This window comes from Myotis nattereri, assembly GCF_964212035.1.
Source record: "Myotis nattereri genome assembly, chromosome: 6".
Lineage (NCBI taxonomy): Eukaryota > Metazoa > Chordata > Mammalia > Chiroptera > Vespertilionidae > Myotis > Myotis nattereri.
In genome coordinates this window covers 97,388,060-97,411,076 of record NC_138081.1, presented here as the reverse complement: position 1 = coordinate 97,411,076, position 23,017 = coordinate 97,388,060, and the positions used below count along the sequence as shown (strand labels likewise).

Genomic DNA, 23,017 nt, shown 5'->3' with positions numbered 1-23,017 from the left:
GGAGATGCGCTGTTACCGCCCTGGTCCCGTCCCCCGCAGCCCACGCAGGGACAGAGCCTCACGGGGCCAGCAGCCCCCGCTTTTCTCCCGTCACTAGCGACCCGTTTACCTTGCAGGCCGTTTTCCAAAGTTGGCTTTTTTGTTTTGAAAGCTTTCTTGAAATATTTCCTCTCTTTCTACCCTTCCTTCTTCCTATCCTCCATTTTTTCCCCTCCTCTCTTTTTATTAAAAACAAACAAACAAAAAAACACGTACTAGTAAAACCACGAATTACATGATTTTTTTTTACCTTGTGCAACTTGAAAAGCCTTTGCCAAACCCACACGATCAAGCTAAACAGTAATACCTGGCTTCTTCTGAGTCAGGGAAGTCTCCTGTTTGGATTTTCTTAACATGAACGTAAGTATCGGAATTTTTATCTCATTTAGTGAATGGGTGCGTTTTGCAGTTCTCAGCAAACTACGTCATTTTATTGCCGGCGAAGATCCCTGCGCGCGGGCGACCCCAAAGCTCTGTGCTTTCAGAGTTGTGCCCACAAGGTTGTCTTCAGTGACTTGTCCTTTTTCGTTCAACTTTTCAGAGTGTGATCATTCTTTAAGCCATGTTTTCCCAACAGGAGCCAAGATTTATGGCTAAAGGGGGAAGTTAAGGTGGTCAGGGGCACAGACTTCCAGTTGTAAGAGGAATGAGTCCGGGCTGTGATGTACCGGGTGGTGCCTGCAGGTGACGATACTGGAGTGTGTATCTGAAAGCTGCTAAGAGAGTGTATCTTAAACTCCCTGTAGCGATGGATGTTAGCAAAGCAAACTTTGGTCATCATTTCACATTAAATACGTATGTAACATATGTTCTATGTTGTACACCTCAAACTAATTCGGTGGTATATGTCAGTTATGTCCATTAAAGCAAGAGGAAGTATGAGGTTTTATATTGGAACTAGTTTAAAACATCTATAATAATAAAAGCATAATATGCTAATTAGACCAGATGTCCTTCCGGATGACGTTCTGGATGAAGCCGGGGCTACGAGAGCTGAGGCAAGCCACCGTGGCTGCTGTGAGGGCCGAGCCCCCTGGACGAATTTCATACATTGGGCCTCTCGCAGAAAATAATCAAGGAAATTTAGCTGAGAAATCATTGAGATTTATGACCACAAGACCTCGCCCTTGAGGTTTCATAGCGCATCGGAGAGGGAGGTGGTTGGCATTACCGTAGCACCGGGAGCTGTCATCAGCAAGTGGCAACCTCGGTCCAAATACGGCAGGACGGACTTAGACGCCAATGTAAAATATGAGTGTGCATCATGGGAACGCAAATGCATTAACCTGACATTCCTAGCTTGACAGAACCCTGCCTTCGCAGTATTGTGTGAAACTATCACTTTTGCATGATATTGATGATCAGTGAAGTTTTCACAGTGTCTCAAGAAGTCCAACGTCGTGTTGCCACATGATCCTGCTGGAATATTCCCAAGAAAAATGGGCACATGCGCGTGGAAACTCGTACGCGAACGTTCACCGCAGCGTTGCCCGGAACAGCCGGCAAGTAGAAGCACCCAAATGCCCATCCAACCACAAACAGACACATGCGTTACATGCACACACTGAAGGGTCATTTGACCATAAAGAGGAATGGGGTCCGACACGTGCTCCCACTGGAGGAACCTGGAGACCCTGGTGCTGAGAGGGAGAGGCCAGACGCAGAGGGCACGTGTGCAGATCCACGGCTATGAGATGCCTCGCCCCTCGCTTGTCTGCTCCCTGCTGCACACGCCCGTCCGACCGCACTGGCAGCCGGTGACGAATGAGCAGCTTGCTCCTCCTGCAGGAGGGACTGTAAACCATGACTCCCTTCGGGAGCCGTTTAAAAACCGCTCCCTCCGGACACTCTGCACTGGTTTTCCTAGCTCCGCCATGAATTTCTCCCTGTCTCTGAAGAGCTGTTACCTCCTCCAGCGCTAGCCACTCCCTCTGCCCTGTTCTCAGAGCATTCAGTCCGTGGCACGCGGAACAAATGGAATAAAACAGGTCGGGTTGTGGCGCAGGGTTCTGTTTAACGTCTCTGGCACTGCCCAGCCACGGTCACTTTTCAGGAAATATTTGTTGAAGGTATGAATACATGAATTTCAGTGTCACCAGCAGTTTGGTCTACATCTTTTTTGTACTTCAGAGAATATGGAAATGAGAACAGGGTGAGTAGTTTGAGCAAATTCGATTTTCTAGATTAAGAGCTGAAATATAGGCCTCCTTTTTTTTCCTCCATTAGCACTATTCTGGGTCCATCCAGCAGTTCTAGGTACGCCAACTGTGTGATATTTCAAAACAAAAGTTTACCACATTATGAAAACAGACACCTAAATGCAAAAGGTGACATATACACAGTTTGTACATTTCTTCTCGTAGTCGCAGGCTTCCATGATGGGTGGAAACAGGAAAGAAAGCCACTTAAAGCAAACGAACGCGCACTCACCCGTGTGCTTGTTCCAACAGGACCTGGTGACTGTCTTCCTGCCGCGTCCTTTAGGAAGTCATGGATACACAGGGACTTTGGGAAAGGTGTGGGGGGAGGAGCTCTACCGAACTGTACTCACAGACTGTAAAATTCACCAGCTAAAGTGTGAGATTCAGTGACTTTCAGTCTATTCGCAGCGTCGTGCAACCATCACCACCATCAATTGTAGAAGATTCCATCACCCCAAGAAGAAGTCCTCATCCCTTTAGCAGAAACTCCCGTTTCTCCCCAAACACCGCCACCCCCGCCAACCAGACAGTCAGAGTGTGCACCTGACATAGTAGCCACCGTGTCTGAGCCACATATTGGGCCTAGGTAAGAGCTAAAAACTGTTGGAACGTATCATGTTCCAGGTACTTTTCTAAATACTTCTCGTATGTTAATTCATTTAATTCTCACAACAAATTTATGAGGCAGGTGCTCTTATCTCCTATTTTACAGAGAATAAACTTACCTCCCATTCTCCACCTCCCATAACGTGGCTTCTGCTAAAGAATTAAAGAAGAAAATAAAAGAATTAGTCAAAGAAAAAAAAAGAGTGGGGGCTGAAGGCCAGAGAGAGAGAGAGAGAGAGAGAGAGAGAGAGAGAGAGCGCAGTGTAAAATCCAGTGGGTTAGGGGTGGGTGTGGAGTGGAGGGGGTCAATGAGGGGAAAAAGGGAGCACCGGTAACACTTTCAACAATAAAGATAAATTTTTCAAAATCCGGTAGATACTCCTTTGATATCATTTTCCTTCAGTGTGAAGTTTCCTTTAGCATTTCTTGTAGAAGAGTCTGCTTGTGATGAACTCTCTTAGTTTTCTTTCAGTTGTTTCTTAAAATCTCTTTATCTTGCCTTCATTCCTGAAAGATGTTTTTACTGGATATAGAATTTTGTGTTGGCAGTGTTTTTGTTTTTAATTTGAAGAATTTAAAGGTGTTGTACTTCTACTCTGGTTCCTTTGTTTCTGACGAGACATTAACCATCAATCACATTTATTTTAAGCCTGTATGTAGGGGGTCCTTTTTCTCTTGCTTTTACAACTTGCTCCTTGTCTTTGGTTTTTGATAATTTGACTATGATGTGCCTTGACATGGTCTTATTCATGTTTATCTTGCTTGGTGTTTGTTGAGCATCTTGAATATGTAAGTTTATTTCATTAGACATTTCTAAATTCAAGGCATTATTTCTTCAAATAATTTTTCTGCCTCATTTTCTCTTCTCTTTTTTTTTGTTACTAAGATTACATGTATGTTAGACAATTTGATATCACCTACTAGGTCCCTGAGGTCTGTTCACATTTTTCATCTTCTTCCTTTCTACTCTTCATTAATATTTTCTCTCTTATCTCCATTTTGTCATTACCCAATAAATTTCCATTCCAGGTAATGTAGTTCTATTTCTGCAGATTCCATTTGGTTCTTCTGTGTGATTTCCATTGTTCTGCTTGTCTGTCCTGTCCTTCCATTCGTCACACGAATACGTTGTTTTACTTCACTGAGGATAGTAATACTGGCCACTACTTCCAGACTCAGAGGTACCTCAAGGTTTGTCTCAGTTGATTTTCTTTTCTCCTGAAAATATGCTTTATTATTTTTGTGGTTCTTTCAAATATTGGGTGATTTTGTGATTGTATCCTGAACATTATGAATGTAATTTTTGGAAAGCCTGGATTCTGTCTCTCTTTTTTTTTTTTTCTGATGACAGTTGTTTCTTTTGTTTTACGAGACAATTATTTTAGTTGGATTTGAACTGAAAAATCTGTTCTTTGGACAGCAGATCTGAATCAGTCCAGACTTTTTAAAAATAAACTTCTATTTAGAGTAGTATTAGCTTTAGAGAAAAATTACGAAGATAGTACAGGGAGTTCTCATTATACTCCATACCCAGGCTCCTTATTTTGACATATTATTGTACTAGATTTTTATAATTAATATCAGTGTTGACAATTTTTATTAACTAAAATCCAAACTTTTCTCAGATTTCCTCTGTTTGTGCAAAATGTCCTCTTTCGCTTCTGGGATCCCATCTGGAAGAGCACATTGCCTTTAGTCACGACCTTAGGTCTCCTCCGGCCACCCTGGGTGGCGCAGCGGTTCAGACTCACCTCGGAGCTGCAGTGCCCTTCCCACAGCGGCGTATCTAGGTGCACATCTTCAGAGCGACGCCTCACTGTGGACGCTGACCTTGATCTCCTCACTGAAGTCCTTGCCTCCTGTGATGTTCTTCTCGCTCATCTGCCCACACGGCGCCCTTGGGGAGCAGGGCTCGGTGCCACCCCCTTGCGCGGTGGGGTCACCCCCCATCCTCGAGCAGACCTTGTCATCTGCCAGGAGACGCGGCGTGTGTTCTGCACCTCTGGTTCCGCCGTCAGCCAGACACGGTCGACAGAGGGAGACGTTCCCTCTCTGGCTCCTGTCCCTCTGAGACGCCCCTCGCGCTTCTCGGGGGCAGTTTTTCTCAGATTCGGCCTTTCGCTCCTTCCAGCTGGAAAGACGGGTTTTGCCGCCGGTGCGCCTGGCCGCGTGCCGCGTGCTTTGTGCTTTGAAAATGTGCTGCTCCTGGCATGTCCTCCCCACCAGAACTTCCCTCTCTGTTCGTGTTCTGGGCCCTTTGTCTGAGGCGCGGGCACCGGCGCTGCGTCCTCAGGGAGCTGACCAGTGGCGGCTGGTGGTCACCCCGGCAGAGTCCTGCTCTCTGCTCTGCACCGCGATGCCGGGTGTGGGGTCTGAACTGGGCTTCCGACCAGAAAGGACTTAGGGACCGTCAGGAATTAAGATTATGTCAGACATTCGAAAAGGATAATATCTGACAGCACAGTCAAGCACTGAGCTGTGTGACATAACTAACGGATTCTTAACGTGGTAGCAGCTGAGAGTGACCGGACCCTTGTAACCACCTGGCGAGGTGGAATCGTGCGTGCGGCGCCGCTTACCGTTGGGCCGTGGTTCCGAATCTGCAGTGTGACCCCAGGGGGTGACCCTGTAATGCCCTCCTGGTGGCGGAGGGAGCCGTGGTGTTCACGGTGCTCGTTCCCAGAGCTGCACCGGAAACCACGCGCCGGGCTGTCAGCGCTGCGCACGGCTGCCACCGGGAGGGCGGGCACCTGGCCCAGTGCGGGCCTGTTCCCGTGAGCTCCACTCGCAACGCGGACCTGGGCACGCCCGATTGTTGCCACAGCCCCACCTCTGCGTAGAAAGGACTGTCGGTCCCTCTGGCGCCGCAGCGGGTAGGGACGCTCCGTGCGGCTGCATCAGAGGAGGCGGCGGGGCTGCAGGGCTGTCACTGGCTCTGACGCGGGCGCTCAGCCTCCAGGGCTGACGGTGAGGGGGTTGGAAGGAGGTCACCTTGGAGCTGAATGGGTCCGGCCCCGGTGACGGAGGGCGCGGCGTGAGCCAGGCCGGCGATGGGCGGGTCGTTGTCTGCGTGTGTTGTCTGGGAACATGTAGCTCCGCAGAGCACATGTGGGGCCTGGCGGAGCAACGCTGGGGACAGGCGTGTGCAGAGGAGAGGGCTGGAGTCTTCTCCCCGTGAGCAGCGTGAGCCTTTAAGAACAGGGAGCACTGGGAGGGCCTCCTTAGCAGAATGGTGTGAGGCGTCAGCAGCGGGGGGGCCACTGCCAACACCTGGAAGGTTCCACGAGAGCCATGACAGGAGTGGACAGGACAGATGGCGTGAGGCCAGGGGGAGGAGGCGTGCAGAGGGCCCCAGGGCAGGGGGAGAAGTTCCAGCGGGGGGAGCGGGTCACTGGTTTGGAAAGAAGGGCAGACGCGGACCTCGGCGAGGAGAGCGAGCCTGGGGCTGGGCCCGCTGCGCCCGGGGCTCTCAGCCCAGCGGCTCTCCAGCCGGCGCCCAGCGGCCACACTTCCTCCATCGCTGCGAGCAGGCCCCCGCGAGCTTCGCTTTGTGATGAGGTCGCCGAGACGGCAGAGGAGCCTCAGGCCGTCGATGTCGATGAGCCTGCGGTGAAGGTGGTTTTGTCAGACCTCCTTTAGCGGAAAGTCTCAGCACCCACCGGGACCGGGGCTGGCTGAGTGCTCAGGGGGTTGAGTGTATGGAGAGGCGCCCTGGAGGGAGGGGCGACCTGGCAGCTGCCGGGCCCTCGCTGATCACCCCACGGGCTCGCACAGCTCCAGCCACGGGCGCTCTGCCTCGGCTCTTTCCCGGGACGACGTCGGGGAGCAGCAGGGTCGTTTGTGTCACTGACACAACACGTTTCTCCCACTGTCACCCGCAACCCGAGGCTGTGAGCGAAGGAACAGGCTGCCACTCCCGGCGGGCGGGGCGGGCACCTGGTCGGAAACGGGCTGTGTCGTGCCAGGGCCCGAGGGATCTCACTCTCTCTCTCCCCACTTTCTCGGCCAGTGTTCGTGAGGTTCAACTCCAGCCACGGTTTCCCAGTGGAGGTGGATTCTGCCACCAGCATCTTCCAGCTCAAGGAGGAGGTTGCTAAGCGACAGGGGGTTCCAGCCGACCAGCTGCGCGTGATTTTCGCGGGGAAGGAGCTCAGGAATGACCTGGTGGTGCAGGTGAGTGGCCTGGGGGCTGGGCCGGGACGCCCCCGTGGCTGACATTCAGGGCCCGGATCTGATCGAATAGACGGCGCCTGGGGACTCCCTGAACTGGACTCCGCCACTTCATTAACTCTGACCTTAATTATGCAGCGAAGCAGCAAGAGGAAGGGCTGAAGGGGGGGGGGGGCAGACCATGAATAAATGTAGACTGAGCGGGAGCAGCAGGGCACGGTTTCCGTGTCCGATTCCTCCCTCACTTACTCCACGAGAATCCCAAGGAGGAAGGACGCGAATAAATGCTCAGATCCACGGCTCAGGGCTGCGCGGGAGGGATTTATAACCCAGTGTGACCCCTGGAGGGCAGCGGTGCCCTGCGCCTGCCTGTGGGACTGACCCAGGGAGGGCGTCCCAGGGCCCACTCACAGCGCGTGGGGGTACCCCTCTCCAGCCCCCCCAACTCAGGGAGCAGGCCCCTGACACTCTGGAGAGGGTTCCCCTGTCTTTTCTGGGGGCTGCACTGCTCCCGCCCCAGGGGAGCCCTGATCTCTGCATCGGGGGTCACTGGGACAGTGATTTCTGCGGGAATGAGGTGATGGCTGGTTAGAGGACTAGTGAGCCTGCAGTCCCTGTCCCTCAGCGAAGCCAGCAAATAAGGTTCAGTTGGATTGAAATGGTTCTCTGCGGGGGGTCAGGCTGCTGAGGCTCCGCAGACACCCCCTTTCTAACCTGCTCACAGAGGAGCTCACAGTGGGCTGTGGGTGGAGGCTGCTGGCACCCGATATCCCTCCGTTATAGACACCCCATCACTGTCGCCTGGGGATGATGTCAGCTGCTCTGCGGATGCTTTCAGAGTGGGGACACCAAAGGAGGCCATAGGCATGCAGCTCGCCCCACTCCCAGGCCCCCTGCTGAGGGCAGGCTGTTCATGGTGCACAACCTCTGTGCGGAGCTTGGAGGCAATTGCTTTCCCTAAGAGCAAGGGGTGGCTGCGCTCAAGGGTTTTGGTATTTTTTGTCTCCGTCAACTAGAAAGCTTTTCCTGTTCCCGCCAACCTCTAAGTCCAAGAGCGTCTCCTCCAATAAGTGACTCCAAAAGGGCTCCTCGGACCGGGATGTTTCATGTTCCCCAAAGCTTGGGAGTTTGAGGTTGTGTGGCAAACAAGTCAAACTCAGGGGCTAACACAGGCCAAATAAGCAGGGTTTACGTTGATGTGGCCGCAAAAAACACAAGCTTCAATTTTCATAGGAACGTAGGTTTATTTCCGTAGAGACATGCTGAATACAAAAGGCTGAAATAAATGAGTCATCGTTAACATAAAATAATAGAACATTTTAATAAAAATTAATATCTCTTCTTGAGCATTAACTTACCAGACACGGAATAACTGCACAAATTAATAAGCGTAATACAAATAAACCTATTTTTCTTGTTCTCTGAAAGCGAAGTATTTCCTGTTGCGCACACCAAACAAGTCAGTCCAAGACTAACGACGTGGCCATCGGCTGCTAGAATATTCGCTGCTGGTGTCAGTGGGGAGAAATGGTGTGCCTGCGCTTAAGGCGCGTAAGGGACATGAATGCCACACGATTATAGTCATCAGTCAGCGAACATTGTCGTTCGTTATCAATAATTATGTATAACAGGATATTGTAAAAATTAAGTTACAAAATTTTTATTAAAACGTTTCTTAAATATCATTATATTGGCCGGGCCACAAAAATATTCACTGTGGCCGCATGCGGGCCGGGGGGCCACGAGTTTGACATGCGTGTCCTATGGCACCTCACCTCCACCTGTGGGCCTGATGGTTCTCAACCTTCTGGCCCTTTAATACAGTTCCTCATGTTGTGACCCAACCATACAATTATTTCCGTTGCTACTTCATAACTGTAATGTTGCTACTGTGATGAATCGTCATGTAAATATCTGATATGCAGGATGGTCTTAAGCGACCCCTGTGAAAGGGTCGTTCGACCGCCAAAGGGGTCGCGGCCCACAGGTTGAGAACCACTGGGCTAGACCGATGGCTGCCACCATCTGCGTGTGGCTGTCTGTGGATTTAGTCTGTGTTCTGACAAGCACCAGGGCAGGCAGAGCCACCAGGCCTCGGAGGGAGCAGGGCTCTAAGGCAAGTGCCAGGCGGAGCCACAGGCGGGGCTCAGTGTCACCGGGGCTCCCCCGTCATGTTAGCGGGGCTCCCCCATCAGTGGGGCTCCCTGTCACCGTCAGCGGGGCTCCCCTGTCAGCGGGGCTCACCATCAGCGGGGCTCACCATCAGCGGGACTCACCTTCATGTCAGCGGGGCTCCCTGTCAGCGGCCGCCTTCCCTGACCCAGTGGCGGTGCCAGGACGGTGACCGGCTGCCGGTGGAGGAGCAGACCCACGTCAGGACGTTGTCGGGTGGGAGCCAGGTCTCAGCGGAAGCCACACGGTAAGAGCCCCGCTGAGCGGTCGCTCGGGAGGTGCTGGAGCCAGAGAGGGAGTGAGTGTGCCCTGGGCACCGGCCGCCCGGTCTTTCCAGACCCGAGCAGAGGCTGGGCCTCGGCAGGGAGGGAAAGGGCGCCGCCCCCCAGGTGTGCCGGCTGGGCCCCGAGGGCTCAGGTGAGAGAGCTAGAGCGAGGCCGGGCGGGAGGGGAGCCAGCCCGGGGCTGTGGGCGGTGAGAGGTGATGCCTGGGGACTGTCCTGCAGGCAGCGGACAGGACGCCGAGGGCTCGGGCCACTTCACTCACCCTCGGTCACATATTGCGGTCACATATTGCGGTCACATATTGCGGTCACATATTGTGGTCGGATATTGTGGTCGGATATTGTGGTCACATATTGTGGTCACATATTGTGGTCACATATTGTGGTCGGATATTGTGGTCGGATATTGTGGTCACATATTGTGGTCACATATTATGGTCACATGTTGCGGTCACATATTGTGGTCCACATATTGTGGTCACATATTGCGGTCGGATATTGTGGTCACATATTGTGGTCGGATATTGTGGTCACATATAGCGGTCGGATATTGTGGTCACATATTGTGGTCACATTATTGTGGTCGGATATTGTGCTCACATATTGTGGTCACATATTATGGTCACATGTTGCGGTCACATATTGTGGTCCACATATTGTGGTCACATATTGCGGTCGGATATTGTGGTCACATATTGTGGTCGGATATTGTGGTCACATATTGTGGTCGGATATTGTGGTCGGATATTGTGGTCACATATTGTGGTCGGATATTGTGGTCGGATATTGTGGTCACATATTGTGGTCACATATTGTGGTCGGATATTGTGGTCGGATATTGTGGTCACATATTGTGGTCACATATTGTGGTCACATATTGCGGTCGGATATTGCGGTCGGATATTGCGGTCACATATTGTGGTCGGATATTGCGGTCACATATTGTGGTCACATATTGCGGTCACATATTGCGGTCACATATTGCGGTCGGATATTGCGGTCACATATTGCGGTCGGATATTGTGGTCACATATTGTGGTCACATTGTGGTCGGATATTGTTGTCACATATTGTGGTCACATATTGCGGTCACATATTGCGGTCACATATTGCGGTCACATATTGTGGTCACATTATTGTGGTCACATTATTGTGGTCGGATGGGCTGATGTGGTTTCTTTGTAGAGTTCCTGGCTCAGCAGCAGGCTCAGGCCACCGTTCCCCGTGACCTGCATAGAGGGAGAGGCTGTGGCCCTGGCACCATAGCAGCTCCCCATTTGGGAGGCCGGGAGGGGCCAGTAAAGAAGGCACCCTCCACCACCCACCCCCCGGACTCCTCTGAGGGCACCTTAGAACAAGAAGTCTCTGGTGAAGAGCGTGTGGGAAGGAGGGGGAGGAGGAAAGGCCTCTGGCTTGGTGACCGGAGTGGTGACCTCGTGCCCTGACTCAGTCCTGGAGGGAGGTTGGTGGCGGCCGGGCTGCGGGGCTCAGCCTGAGGCAGGACTGGGTCCGAGAGGCAGGGCCGGGCGCCCTGGGCAGCGGGCTCCTGGGGTAGAGTCCCTGGTCCTCCACGCTCTGTCTCTCCTGGACGGCGGCTGTGGGAGGACGCGCTTCCGTCACCTGGTGTCCTTAGGACGTGCCATGAGCATGTTCCGTGTGACACAATCTTCACTTCCAAGTGCTCGGTGATGCTCCAGAGTTTATATCACGATATAACTCAGGTATGGGGGGGAGCGCCCGTTTTTTCATATCACGAATTAAGGCAAAACAGCTGTTTAGATGTACCTTACACGCGTGGGGAATGTGCGCTCGGGGGTTCAGTTCGCTCGCTCGTAAAATAGGAATCGTACCAGTTCCTGTCCCATTGGATTGTGAGGACTAAACTGGTTAATTTCTGACAGCGCTTAGAACAGAGGACAATATATAGTAAACACGAGAGCTGCGATGTTCAACCTTTTCCATCTCATGGCACACATACACGAAGAACTAAAATCCCGTGGCCCATCAGAAACATTGCCAATCTGACAGAAAATAGATATAATTTAATTCATTCACATTGGACTGCGATCGTGTCGGCTGTTGTCCTGTTTTTATTTGACAATCTAAGGGAAAAGAGGTCAGTGCCCTGACTAAGGAGTCGGTATTGCTTGTTTTAAAACTCCTTGTGGCCACTGGGCGAAAATCATCGCACTGTATACATGTTCGCATGTGTTAGTATCCTCCTCATCATCAGTAGGCAGTTACTTCAGGGTCTCAGAGATCCCCTTAAATAACACAAGACTCATTTCATCGTGGATTCTGCAGTAAATTAATGAGTTCAGGCAATGATAGGGTGCGTATTTCACTGGGGAAAATATTTAATGTATATTTGTGTGTGTGTGTGTGTGTGTGCTGGTGTGTGTATAATATTTATATGTTAACTAAAAAGAACTCTGGATTTTATAAATAAATATTTGACCCTTACGTATACAGGTTCTACTTACGTTGAGAACAGTGGAAATGGCAAGCTTACAAAGACTACAGTCCTCTGAACAAACTTAGGAAAAACAGAACCTCTAGTTGCATTGCTCAGCGGAGGCATTGTGGTCTGACCGCTTTGAAAACCTATTTTTATAACATGGAGATCTGCTCTGCTCTGCATTTATGAGAAGCAGGTCAGAAAGAGTTAAACACTTTTTCCTACTTTGGAAGCAATGCTTCTCTGTGTGTTTGTATTATTTTTCTCACACCTACAGGTATGCAATATAAAATATTAATATGACATATTGCTCACAATGGCTTGATCTTTTTTCTTTGTAAAGTGTTCTTGTTAACTCATGCAACCGAGTATTCCGGGCCCGTTCAAATAACGCCTTCTCCAGTCCCCCAAATCTGACTCACAGCATACCAAAAGTCCCATAAATCACCTCTACATAATTTTAATTTTATGATTCAGAATTATACAAGGAAAATAAGGTTATAATGTACTTGTATATACCAAAACTGATCATCTTTGAAATTAGATTAACTGTTAAAAATGACAGGGACTTCAGTATTTGTATAAGATTTTGTTTGAACAGAATTCATTGTATTCATAAAAGCTGTGCTATTATTACTGTCATTAATATCAGTACAGGTTTATTAGCTAGTATATTTATTAGTCAAGGCTCTCCAGAGAAAAGAACCAATAAGATATAAATTTACATAGGTATATAGGGCATGTCAGTAGATAGGTAGATAGATAGATGGCTAGATAGATAAATAGATAGATAGATGATAGATAGATAGATAGATAGATAGATGATAAGATGATAGATGATCAATAGATGGATAGATAGATGATAGATAGGTAGATAGATAGATAGATAGATGATTGATAGATAGATAGATAGATAGATAGATAGATAGATAGATAGATAGATGATTGATAGGTAGATAGATGATAGATCAATAGATAGATGATAGATGACAGATAGAGATATATATAAGCAATTGCCTCATGCACTTACGGAGGCTGACAGGTCCTAAGACCTGAGTCATTGGCTGAGTTCCAGAGGGAACCCATCCAGTCAAGTTGACGTGTGAAGTTAACCGTCACACCAGGGCATGGAGACCTTGCTATGCTTTATTATGTTATGGGGAAGTTACTCTGCTTGTATTCTTTTTGTGATAGTAAATTAGACTTACAAAAAAGGAAATAAAATGTGACATAGACATGTTTGCATCATAAAAGGGTTCATCCGGGTGGGTGTTCATAAATTCCTTTCAACAAATACTCAGTTTTATGATGTTTCAAATGTATGGACACACTCAGAGGCCATCATTCCACAAAGGAGACCATTCTGCCGTCAGTGTTAAAGGTCATTCGTTTATTACCCCCATTCGTCTGAGCTTTATGGTGACAGATCTGAGTCTGGAAGATCAAAGACATTAAGACTTTAATAGCTTAGGTTGTAAATTTTAAAGAAGAGTAAATGACCCTCAAAAGCCAGATGACTTAATTGGCTGTATTGTTAGTGACATACACCATATATATTTCAAAATTTGTGAGTAGTGACAACCAGCTTTCACTGGCAGGTACGTCCTTTCCCATGGTTAAAGAATTCAGGGTTTTGAAATCTGTAAGAAAATGTGCCTGTTATTTCAGGAACATTCTAGCATGTTTGGATCAGATATCTAATTAACCTGCTAAATGTGGAAACTTTAAAAGCTGCACGGGGATTCTGTGAACACCCTCTGTGCCCCCGAACCACCTCCAACGTAAGTAAATGTCATTGAACCACATTTTTGAGAGTTGGTGTTCTCCTAACGGCCTTTACCTTTTTCCAGCATCATTATTTCCCTTTTAATATCCTCAGGCAATATTTTTCTGATTCTAGAATTATTATATGCTAGTTATAAAAATTCAGCTGGCAGGGGAAAGCATCCAAGCAGGCCCCAAACTCTGTTTACATGTTCTTAATAATTCATAATGATTCTTTCTTTATATGGTGATAGGTGTATTATCACTTATAATTTTATAATTTCTCTCTAATTCTATCCACTTGTCATATACTCTGCTGGAATCGAGTTCAAGTCTGAGGAAATTAAGAAAAGCTAACTAGCTGTTTCTGTGACTCTTAAGTGGGTCACGGGTTAGTGATTTTAGGCTAAGAAGCTGGTAAATTGTTTGCATATAAGAGTTTTATCGGAAGGCCTAGGAAGTTATGCGTTTATTTGCAAGTTTGGTGGTTATATTTTATTAAGGCTGCAATTGGCAGAATATTGCTGTTCTTTCATAGTCTTTCACAGCCTTAGAATAGGACAAGCACAGAATGTGTAATGAGGAGCTACCGCTGGGAAAAGAGCATGAACCATGCACAGGAGCTACTTAATGTTTCCACTAACAAATGCTAAGCTAACCCCTTGGCGACTGAGGCGGGGTGGACAGTGGAGGCTTGGGGTGTATATACTTGCTGGGTTTTCCCTCTTCTTTTCATGTTCTTTCTTTTTATCGTGATCATAGATAATGTGGCCATTAAAGCTTATGATACAAAATGCGAGACTTTGGGGAATGAAAAAGGGCTCTATTGATAACTGTTCCAGGACATTTGAGTGTGTAGGCAGTGCCCTGGGTAACAGGTGGATGGGGTCCCGGGCACTGGTTGGGTTTCTCGCACTTAAGAATCTTAATCTTAGCCTCTCTTAGGAAGTATTTTTTGATGTCTTCCCCCAAACTTAAGGCCACATTTTGAAGCTTAAGACCACAATCTGATGGAAATTTCATAACTAAACGAGTGGTTTCATCTTTTTAACTGGTGGAGGGTATTTTGGAGATCATAATCTAATATCACAACATTTTAAAAAATTTCATAGAATTCTCAGTTCCTAGGGGGTGTGTCTGCAGGCCAGTCTGAGAAGCACTCCTAGAGCGCAGTTCTTTCCTGCATACAGTCATGTGTTCTATTTTGGTATTGGCAAGATTTTAAGAGACTCAAGATGTTATAAGAAAATGGAAAAAAAATATGGATGTCGAAAAATGGGTTGTCTGAATGAAACTGGTGAACGAAATAGATTCAGAGACACGGGAGCAAGGAGCAGACTGTGGAATCTCAGAGGGAAGGCGGGGAGGGTGGGTGGCGAGGGCCTGGCGGGGGGAGGGGGGAGGGGAAAGTGAGGGGGCTAGAAGGGGTGCATGGGGGGGAAGGGGGAACATATGTAAACTTTAAACAATAAAGATTTTTAAAAAGAAAAGAAAGAAATGTGAAGAAGAAAAAAAGGTTATCTTGCAGAAATTTAGCTTTCTTCAGGCGAAAGGACATAAAGGGAGTGAGGCTCCCAGACTGTGCCCGTGGCAGGGAGTGTGGTGAGCTGTGGGTGGACAGCAAGTGCCTGTACCTGCCCCTGAGGGGGCTGGATGGTTATTCACCCCCGAGGAACGGAGACCTCCGGCCACGCAGAAGCCGGACCCGAATGCTGCCCGCAGCGTCCCGCGCCGGCCCCAGCGGAAGCAGCCGGGCCTGCAGTGCGGGAGTGGCCCCGCAGCCTGGCGCTGCCACAGGTTCTGCAGCGGGCGGGGGGGGGGGGCAAGCTGTGGGCACCCCCGGCTGGACGGACTTCAGCGCCTGGTGCCCAGCGAAGAAAAGCCAGCCCTGGTGCCGTGCTGAATCCTCCCCGTGTATCAGATTCTAGAAGCGGCCAGACGATGGGGCGGAGGAGAGAGGGGCGGCTGTCGGGTGATAGCGAGGGGGTGCGAGGGAGCAGCGTGTGGTGGCCGAGCACAGGAGGGGGACCCCGTGGGGACGGGTGTTCCGTGTCTCCCTGTCTCACGCCAACGCCGGCGGCGCAGCTGTGATGTCGTCCTGTAGCTCTGTCACCACTGGGGGAGCTGGGACAGGGGGCCTCGGTCACTGATTTATTATTTCTTGCAACTACATGTGAATCTGTAAGTACCTTGAGATGAAGTTCAGTTTTAAAAACTCTGTTCTCTTTCACAGAGGAATGGGAGTGATCTTCCTATAGAAAATACACAAGTTTACTATTTGTACCTATTTTAAAAGGGCAGAATGTATTAATACATGATTTTTAACACGAGAGATTAGAAAATAATTTAACTGGTTCTCAGGGCCATTTAAAGATGATCCACACAGCGTAAGACCAATGGAACTTTGAGGAGTATTCAGTCATGTTTCTTGAATTCTTAAACAGAATTAGTAGCCCCTGATAAGTCTGATAGACATGATTATATTTATTTTCCAAGCCTTTAGCGAGTAGTTCAAGTAAACAAGAGTAAAGGGCTCTCGACCACTGTGTACTTGGTTGCAGATGTTTGAACAGTTGATTTGAGAGCCGTGCCCTGGAGTTGCAGGAAATAGCGAGCGCCCCGTGCAGCCATCGTGGCTATAAAGCTTGGAGGACACTCGCACTTACACACCGTTCCCCCTCATGGTGTCACACACTTGTTAGTGGGGGGGGGGGGGGGGGGCGCAGGGATGGTATGGTCTCATTTGTAAACTAAATTTACTTAAAGTTCTTTGCCACTGGAATACAGGCGGAAAGAGGCTAGATTAAATTAGAGTGCAGAATGTTCCCGATGTGTTGTTTGTATATGAAGAAGAATTCTGCCAATGACAGAACAAGTGGCCCATATGTTTTACATACAATTTATTTGCGCTGACGGAAGACAAGAGGAGGCCGGGCTAGTGCCACTGTGCCCGGAGGACAGCCCCGCGATGGCTCCCATGCGGAGAGTGCGGCGGTGTCCGTGGGGGCGCAGCCTCAGGGCCTGAGTCCGAGGTGGCCGCTGCCCGGTGCAGGCTCACCCCGGCAGACCCGATGAACGGGTGTCTGGCTGTCACTGGGTCTGTCAGAGGGACCTGGGCCGCTTACCTCTTGGCATAATTCCGCTCCCTCCGAAATGCTATTGCCCGTGGAAGGGCAGTGCTGACTCCTGTGCCCTGGGACTCAGGCGGCGTCTGCGAGGATCGCCCTGGGTAAACGCGGGCTCCCCGGAGAGGAGCGAGGTTCTCTCAGCTCTGGGGCTGGAGACACAGGGTCTGTGGGCCCGTCAGCTGTTCCGGGGGCCCCGAGGAGTGCACTCCCGCTCCAGCGCAGACAACGCAGGAGCCTCTGGGGGAACCAACCCCCAGATCTGAACACAGGATGCGCGTTACTAGGGTTTATACGGCAGAGCCATCTCAGGGACCGAGAGGAGAGGCCCACACTGTGAACTGTCGTTGCTGCTCGCTGATGTCCTCGGTTCAGGTATTCTTTTGTCTGTTATTGGACTCAAGTTCCCTCGTCCAGCCGGCCTGGTTTTGTGCGAGATTTCATGTAATGCAGCCATCTTCCCTTAGAGAGGGATTTGGAAGCATGGGTTGGTGTTTATACCGTCCACCGCGAAGCTCGGAAACCATAAGATTGCTCACCCAAATTCTACCTTTTCCTTCTTCCCGCTCGCCAAGTGATTGGAGCAAGCCTGAGATTATTGTCAGAGAACAATGATTTTGTATGAAGAAATGCTTTAACGCTTAAAACTCAGTCATGACTGATAAATAATGAGGGTATGTATGTCATTCATTTCCTATTTGTGGGTGGGCTCGAGCCACGCTCTTGATAATTAATAGAGTCACAATGGTAAATACTTACTCTGCTATCTTTTCTCTTCTTCTGGGATGAAGTGAATAGGAGAAACAGTAAAATGTGTGGTGGAAGTAATTTATTTTAGCTGTAACTTCAGTGATGCCCGTGAGACAGAGAAACGAACTCATGGGGCAGGGAGCGTTTGACTTCCTCGTCCTAGTGGTGCAGCAACAGCGGTTCAAAGAAATGAAAGCAGCACCGGGTGATGGGCGTGGCCACACTCGCCATTTGGGGCGGAGGCTGTGCCCAGAGCACCCTGGCCTGAGCTCTCGGATTCTGGCCGGTGTGGGCAGTTGCTCTGCTCTGGGACACTGGAGGGTTTTGTGAAAATTATCTTAGCCTTCGCGGATGCGCCTTCACACCGACAAGCAACATTCATCCAGGAAATGCAGTTTCTGGGGAGAAAATTATAAATGTTACGGGCTGCATTTCTGTAAACTACATTTCATTGGAGGTCTCACTCTGCCATTGGGTTTTATTTGCCACTGAATGCTTCCTCTCCTCTTGTCGGGTCTGGTCACTGGCGCTCGGAGAGGTGGCTGGCGTGTGGCTGATCGTGTAGACTAACTGGGGCGTGACGCTATGGAGGCCTGTGTTGGAGTGGATCACAGACTTCACTTCAAATGCAGGGGCTTTGAAATCTCGGTACAGGTTTTGCCCAGGTTGTTCTCTGCTCATTCTTACACCCTTAGATTTTCAAAGGGGGCTGGATCTGTGTTTTTGCATTCATTTTATACATAATTCATCAAAGCATTGCTCTGAAGGGAGAGAAAATAAACATGAAAACGTCTCTGAGACATGTCTAGGCTTATTTAAAACTTGGACACTAAGAACTCCAGAACTTGCCAAAGTCGGCACCACCAGCTTCCCGCACCCGCTGCCTCACACCCTCCTCATTTCCAGCAACATTGAGGGACGCGTTGTTCTTGCAGAAGCCAAGTGCCTTTTATGCTCACTTTCATTGTGATACCATGTCCAGCACGCGCCTACCGCCATAGCTGACAGAAGTGAAGACTTCGAGACTCTCGCGTTCTGGGTGAGATCTTTAAGAAGTCTACCCAGCCCTGACCGGTTTGGCTCAGTGGATAGAGCGTCGGCCTGCAGACTGAAAGGTCCCAGGTTTGATCCCAGCCAAGGGCATGTACCTTGGTTGCGGGCACATCCCCAGTAGGAGGTGTGCAGGAGGCAGCTGATCGATGTTTCTCTCTCATCGATGTTTCTAACTCTCTATCCCTCTCCCTTCCTCTCTGTGAAAAATCAATGAAATATATTTAAAGAAAATAAAAATAAAAATAAATAAATAAAAAGAAGTCTGCCCAGCTTCCCAGGGAGCAGTTACAATGACTGGATGTGAGTCCCTCCACGTCAGACTCCCTGGGCGGGCGACTCATCTAAAGTCTCAGCCTCCGTTTCTCTCCACTATGCATTGAAGATAGTAAGAGCGCCCGTATTTCTATCGGGTTATTTTGTTTATTAAATGAAACGATGCCTACAAAGACTGACACGTAGGCAGATTTTAAACTTTTATTTACTTGATGAGTAATTCACAAAAGGAAAGAAAAACCTTTTATTTCTGATGTGCAATAGAATTTTCCGTCCAAATTTCATCCTGAAGGTTGTTAGGTTTTCCAGGGGAACAGACCTAGCCCAGGCCACGCGCCCGGTCCCGCACTCAGGCTGTGACCTCGGAGGGGCGCTGCCTGGCGGGCGTTCGCAGCCGGCCTTTTCCTGCCGCCGTGTCCGGAGCAGCTCACAGGACAGCTGGCTGTTCTCACTCTGGAACGGGCGCACGGTAGCTGCGAGCGCTCCTGCGTCTGTGAGCCCTGCAGTGCGAACAGAGTGTGAACGATTTTTTCCACTTGTCATTGAATGTTTATTGTTCCAGCCGCTCACCTGCGTGCAGGGAGGCGGAGGCGCTGTGAGGAGAAGGCGCCGCACCACCCACACCCCGCTGCTCGGTGGCGCTGCACCCACCAGAGAGAGGAAACACTACGTCACACCGATCGCTTTTCCGCCCACTTCTATCTGGTGGTGTGGTGCTTGCCTTGCTGGTTAAATTAGTTTGTTTTTTGTGTTCATATCTGTTTTAAGTTCTTTAAAAGGAAAAGATTGATTTTTTTACATGTCACTTCATCTATTGCTTATGTCGTATGTTATATATAATTGTTGAATTCATCTCTATTTTATTTTTAGCTCCTTTTCATTGTTTATACATATATATAAAAGTATATATTAGTTATTCAATCCTATTCACCGATAGTAAACAATTTTATAAGTAATGTTCCATTTTGTTTAATCAATGGGTGTATGGGCTAGTAAAGCACAAAATTAGTTACAGTAAAGGGGACATTCCTTTCTTTTTTAATCTTCACCTGGGGATATGTTTTTATTGCTTTTTAGAGAGAGGAGAGAGAGAGGGAGGGAGAGAAACATTGATGTGAAAGAAACATCTATCATTGCCTCCCACACGCTCTCTGACCAGGAATCGAACCCACAACCGAGGTACGTGCCTTGATCAGGAACCAAACCCACAATGTTTTGGTGAAAAGGACGATACTCCAACCAGCTGAGCCACCCAGCCAGGGCAAGGAGGGTTCTTTTTATGACAGATTTCAATTTATACAAAAAGTCTTTGAACATTTAAAAAAAAGAATCTGAACACATAGTAGACTAATAAAATGGATATTATTTCTTAAAATAGCGGGACAGTGGCTAATTATTCCTAAGGCTTGGCTTGACCAGAAAACCTATAGATTTTGTGTTATGATTTTGAAAAATACAATAAATTTGTTCATAGTCTTTTAGGGTTTGTTATTTGACTTGGTATTTTCATCTTGTTTATTTATTGAATTTATTGGGGTGACGTTGTTGACCCGGTATTTTCAGTTCCTGCCTCAGGGGGAAGAATGTTGCGATAGACGAGGCTCCTATGCAGAAGTATTGGATTATTTTTTGTATTATTTTGTTTTTATTCGGTGGTTTTGTTTTTTTTACCTAAGAGGTTGATGGGGGAGCTATATCAGACCACTTCTTTGACGGAATGAGTTTTATCTATCAATACTGTTTTTCTAAATAGGATAAATGTAAAATGACTACACACAAGGGATTGGCAACTGGCTGTGTGTCCCAGCCTAGCCCCTCAGTGCACTTGTTTATGCATCTGCAGTTCCCACCCCAGCCCCACAGTCTCCTCGGTCACCACCCTCCACAGGCAGCCGCATCCGCTTGTCAGCAGCTCTGATTGGGTTGCAGACGGCGCCGTGCTGGTAACCTGGGTGTCACAGTGAAAAGGTCTGATTTGGATTTGGAGTTTCTAGGGTGTAAATCCCCCCAGTCTTTTTCTTTCTTTTTTAAAATATATTTTTATTGATTTCAGAGAGGAAAGGAGAGGAATAGATAGAAACATCAATGATGAGAGAGTCATTGATCATTGATCGGCTGCCTCCTGCACGCCCCCACACTGGGGATCGAGCCTGCAACCCGGGCATGTGCCCTGAATGGGAATCGAACCCTGACCTCCTGGTTCACGGTTGATACTCAACCACTGAGCCACACCGGCCAGGCCCCCCACACTCCCTCCCCCCCTCCCTGCTCCGTCTTTTTCAAGGTGCTGACGTGCTAACACTGAACGCTGGCCTGTGGGGATCTGGAGGCACACGATCCACGTAAAGGCATTAACATCTCAAATGGTTAGAATCCAGGGCCACACAACAGGATTCGGTGTTTCTCTGTCTCTCAAGGGGAAGAATTCGTCCAATGATGAGTTTTAAGACTGCTCACTACATAAGTAGGTAGATAGATGATCGATAATAGATCATCTTTACACTTTCTCTTCTGAGTATCTCATCCTGTCTATTCCTTAGGATAACGTTATCTTAGGACTTGAATCTAATCTTTAGGATAACCATAACCTGTTTGTCCTAACAGTGGCTCAAACGCTTGACCTTGCCTGTCCCAGGGAACGGCTTCATGTGAGCCCAGCGGTCCTGCTTTTGAAGTTGTAAGTCTGTCTTATGGAGCAACAAGCTGGGCCCGTTTCCGAAGCCATCAGCACGCTGCCTGTCTCGCCGCTCAGGCTCAGCATGTCCCCGAGCCCGAGGGCCCAGCACCGCACCCCCTGCCTCCGCCTCGCCCTCGCCCTCTCCTGTGCCAGCTCTGGACAAGATGAAAGGTTACAATAGCGCTGTCTCAGATCTACTCCTTTCGGCAAAACACACTGAATGGAAATGTTAATATTTGAACTTAATTCATGAGTTGAACACAAGCCAGGGGAAAAGCAATAACAATGAACGAAGCCGGAGGATGGAGGTTTGGCAGGAGACTTTTGAATGAATTGCAAGAGGAAACTGAGGAGAAATCCACACAGTGACAGATAGCTTGCCGTGCGCCGACTCGTGCTCCTGTGTCATTTGGTCAGTGATACCCCGCAGACTAATTAGTTCCTGCGACAACTTATTAACTTGGGTCTGTTTTCGTCCCCGCTGTATGTGGCAAACCCTTCCCGCATCTCATTTGTCTCTTCCCCCCGAAGCTAGGTAGCGCCACTGTGTAGACTTTTCATCACGCAGCGCCGGTGGCTCCATAAATCATCTGCTCCTGCAAAGTGTGTGTCCTGCTCGCCAGCTGACGTGCTTCTTCATTTGTCCTCGCTGCAGACACCAAGGACTAAACAGTGACAAATAAACCACTCCTCGGAGAAAGCATTTTCCGTATTTGTTAGCCAATTTTGTGGCCATGACACGTTGAAATATTTCTTTTGACAAGAACTACAGAACAGTCAAGTTCTACCTATTCTTTGAGTACTAGATTCCCCAAATTTGCATATTTTGGAAAAGTGTGCATAAGAAATGAGACATCCTAGATTTATTTCCCATATTATCATGGAGTCCGATTCACTACATCAGACTATACCACCAGCAATCAATTATTAAACTCTGGTTAAGAAACTACCAGTCCCTTACCCCCTCAAAGAGTAAGGGACATTTGGGTTAAATGTTCTAACCCAAAATAAGTTCGATTTTTTTTTTTTTTTTTTTTTTTTTTTTTTTTAGTTTCCTAAATGCCAATTTGTACATCCACTCGTGCAGGTATGACACAGACACGCATCTCCCTGTCCCCGCCCAGTCCGTTTGTCACTGACGTGTGAGCTTCCTGGTCTCAGGCCTGTCCTTGTTGGGATAATCAGATAGAGGCGAAGCAGTGGAGTGTGACATTGGCTTTGGGAACGGGCTCTCAGGTACTAGCTTCTGGGAAGCAGGTCACGGGGGCATGTGGCGGGGGAAAGGCTCCTGTGAGGGCCTTCGTTTAAGACATTCAAGACCCAGGGGTGGCCCCTCCTCTGGTTGTCGCTGGATTCCGTGGAGAGCGGACAGTGAGTGAGTGGCTTCTCCCCGCCTGCTCCTTTGCTTGCTGTTCGAATGTCCACTTAATTGTCATAAAAGGGGCC

The 23,017-nt window shown here is 48.7% G+C and overlaps 1 protein-coding gene across 4 annotated transcripts in view; it reads left to right on the top strand.

Moving 5' to 3' along the window:
* PRKN (parkin RBR E3 ubiquitin protein ligase) overlaps positions 1-23,017 on the top strand; it is a 534,115-nt gene that overhangs the window by 142,994 nt on the left and 368,104 nt on the right. For 3 of the 4 annotated variants that reach the window (XM_081094588.1, XM_081094591.1, XM_081094590.1), the window contains exon 2: positions 6,856-7,019. The exons of the other annotated variant lie outside the window; for it this stretch is intronic. In XM_081094588.1, the coding sequence (XP_080950714.1) occupies positions 6,856-7,019 (164 nt within the window). The remainder of the gene's footprint in view (positions 1-6,855; positions 7,020-23,017) is intronic. 4 annotated transcript variants of the gene reach the window in all.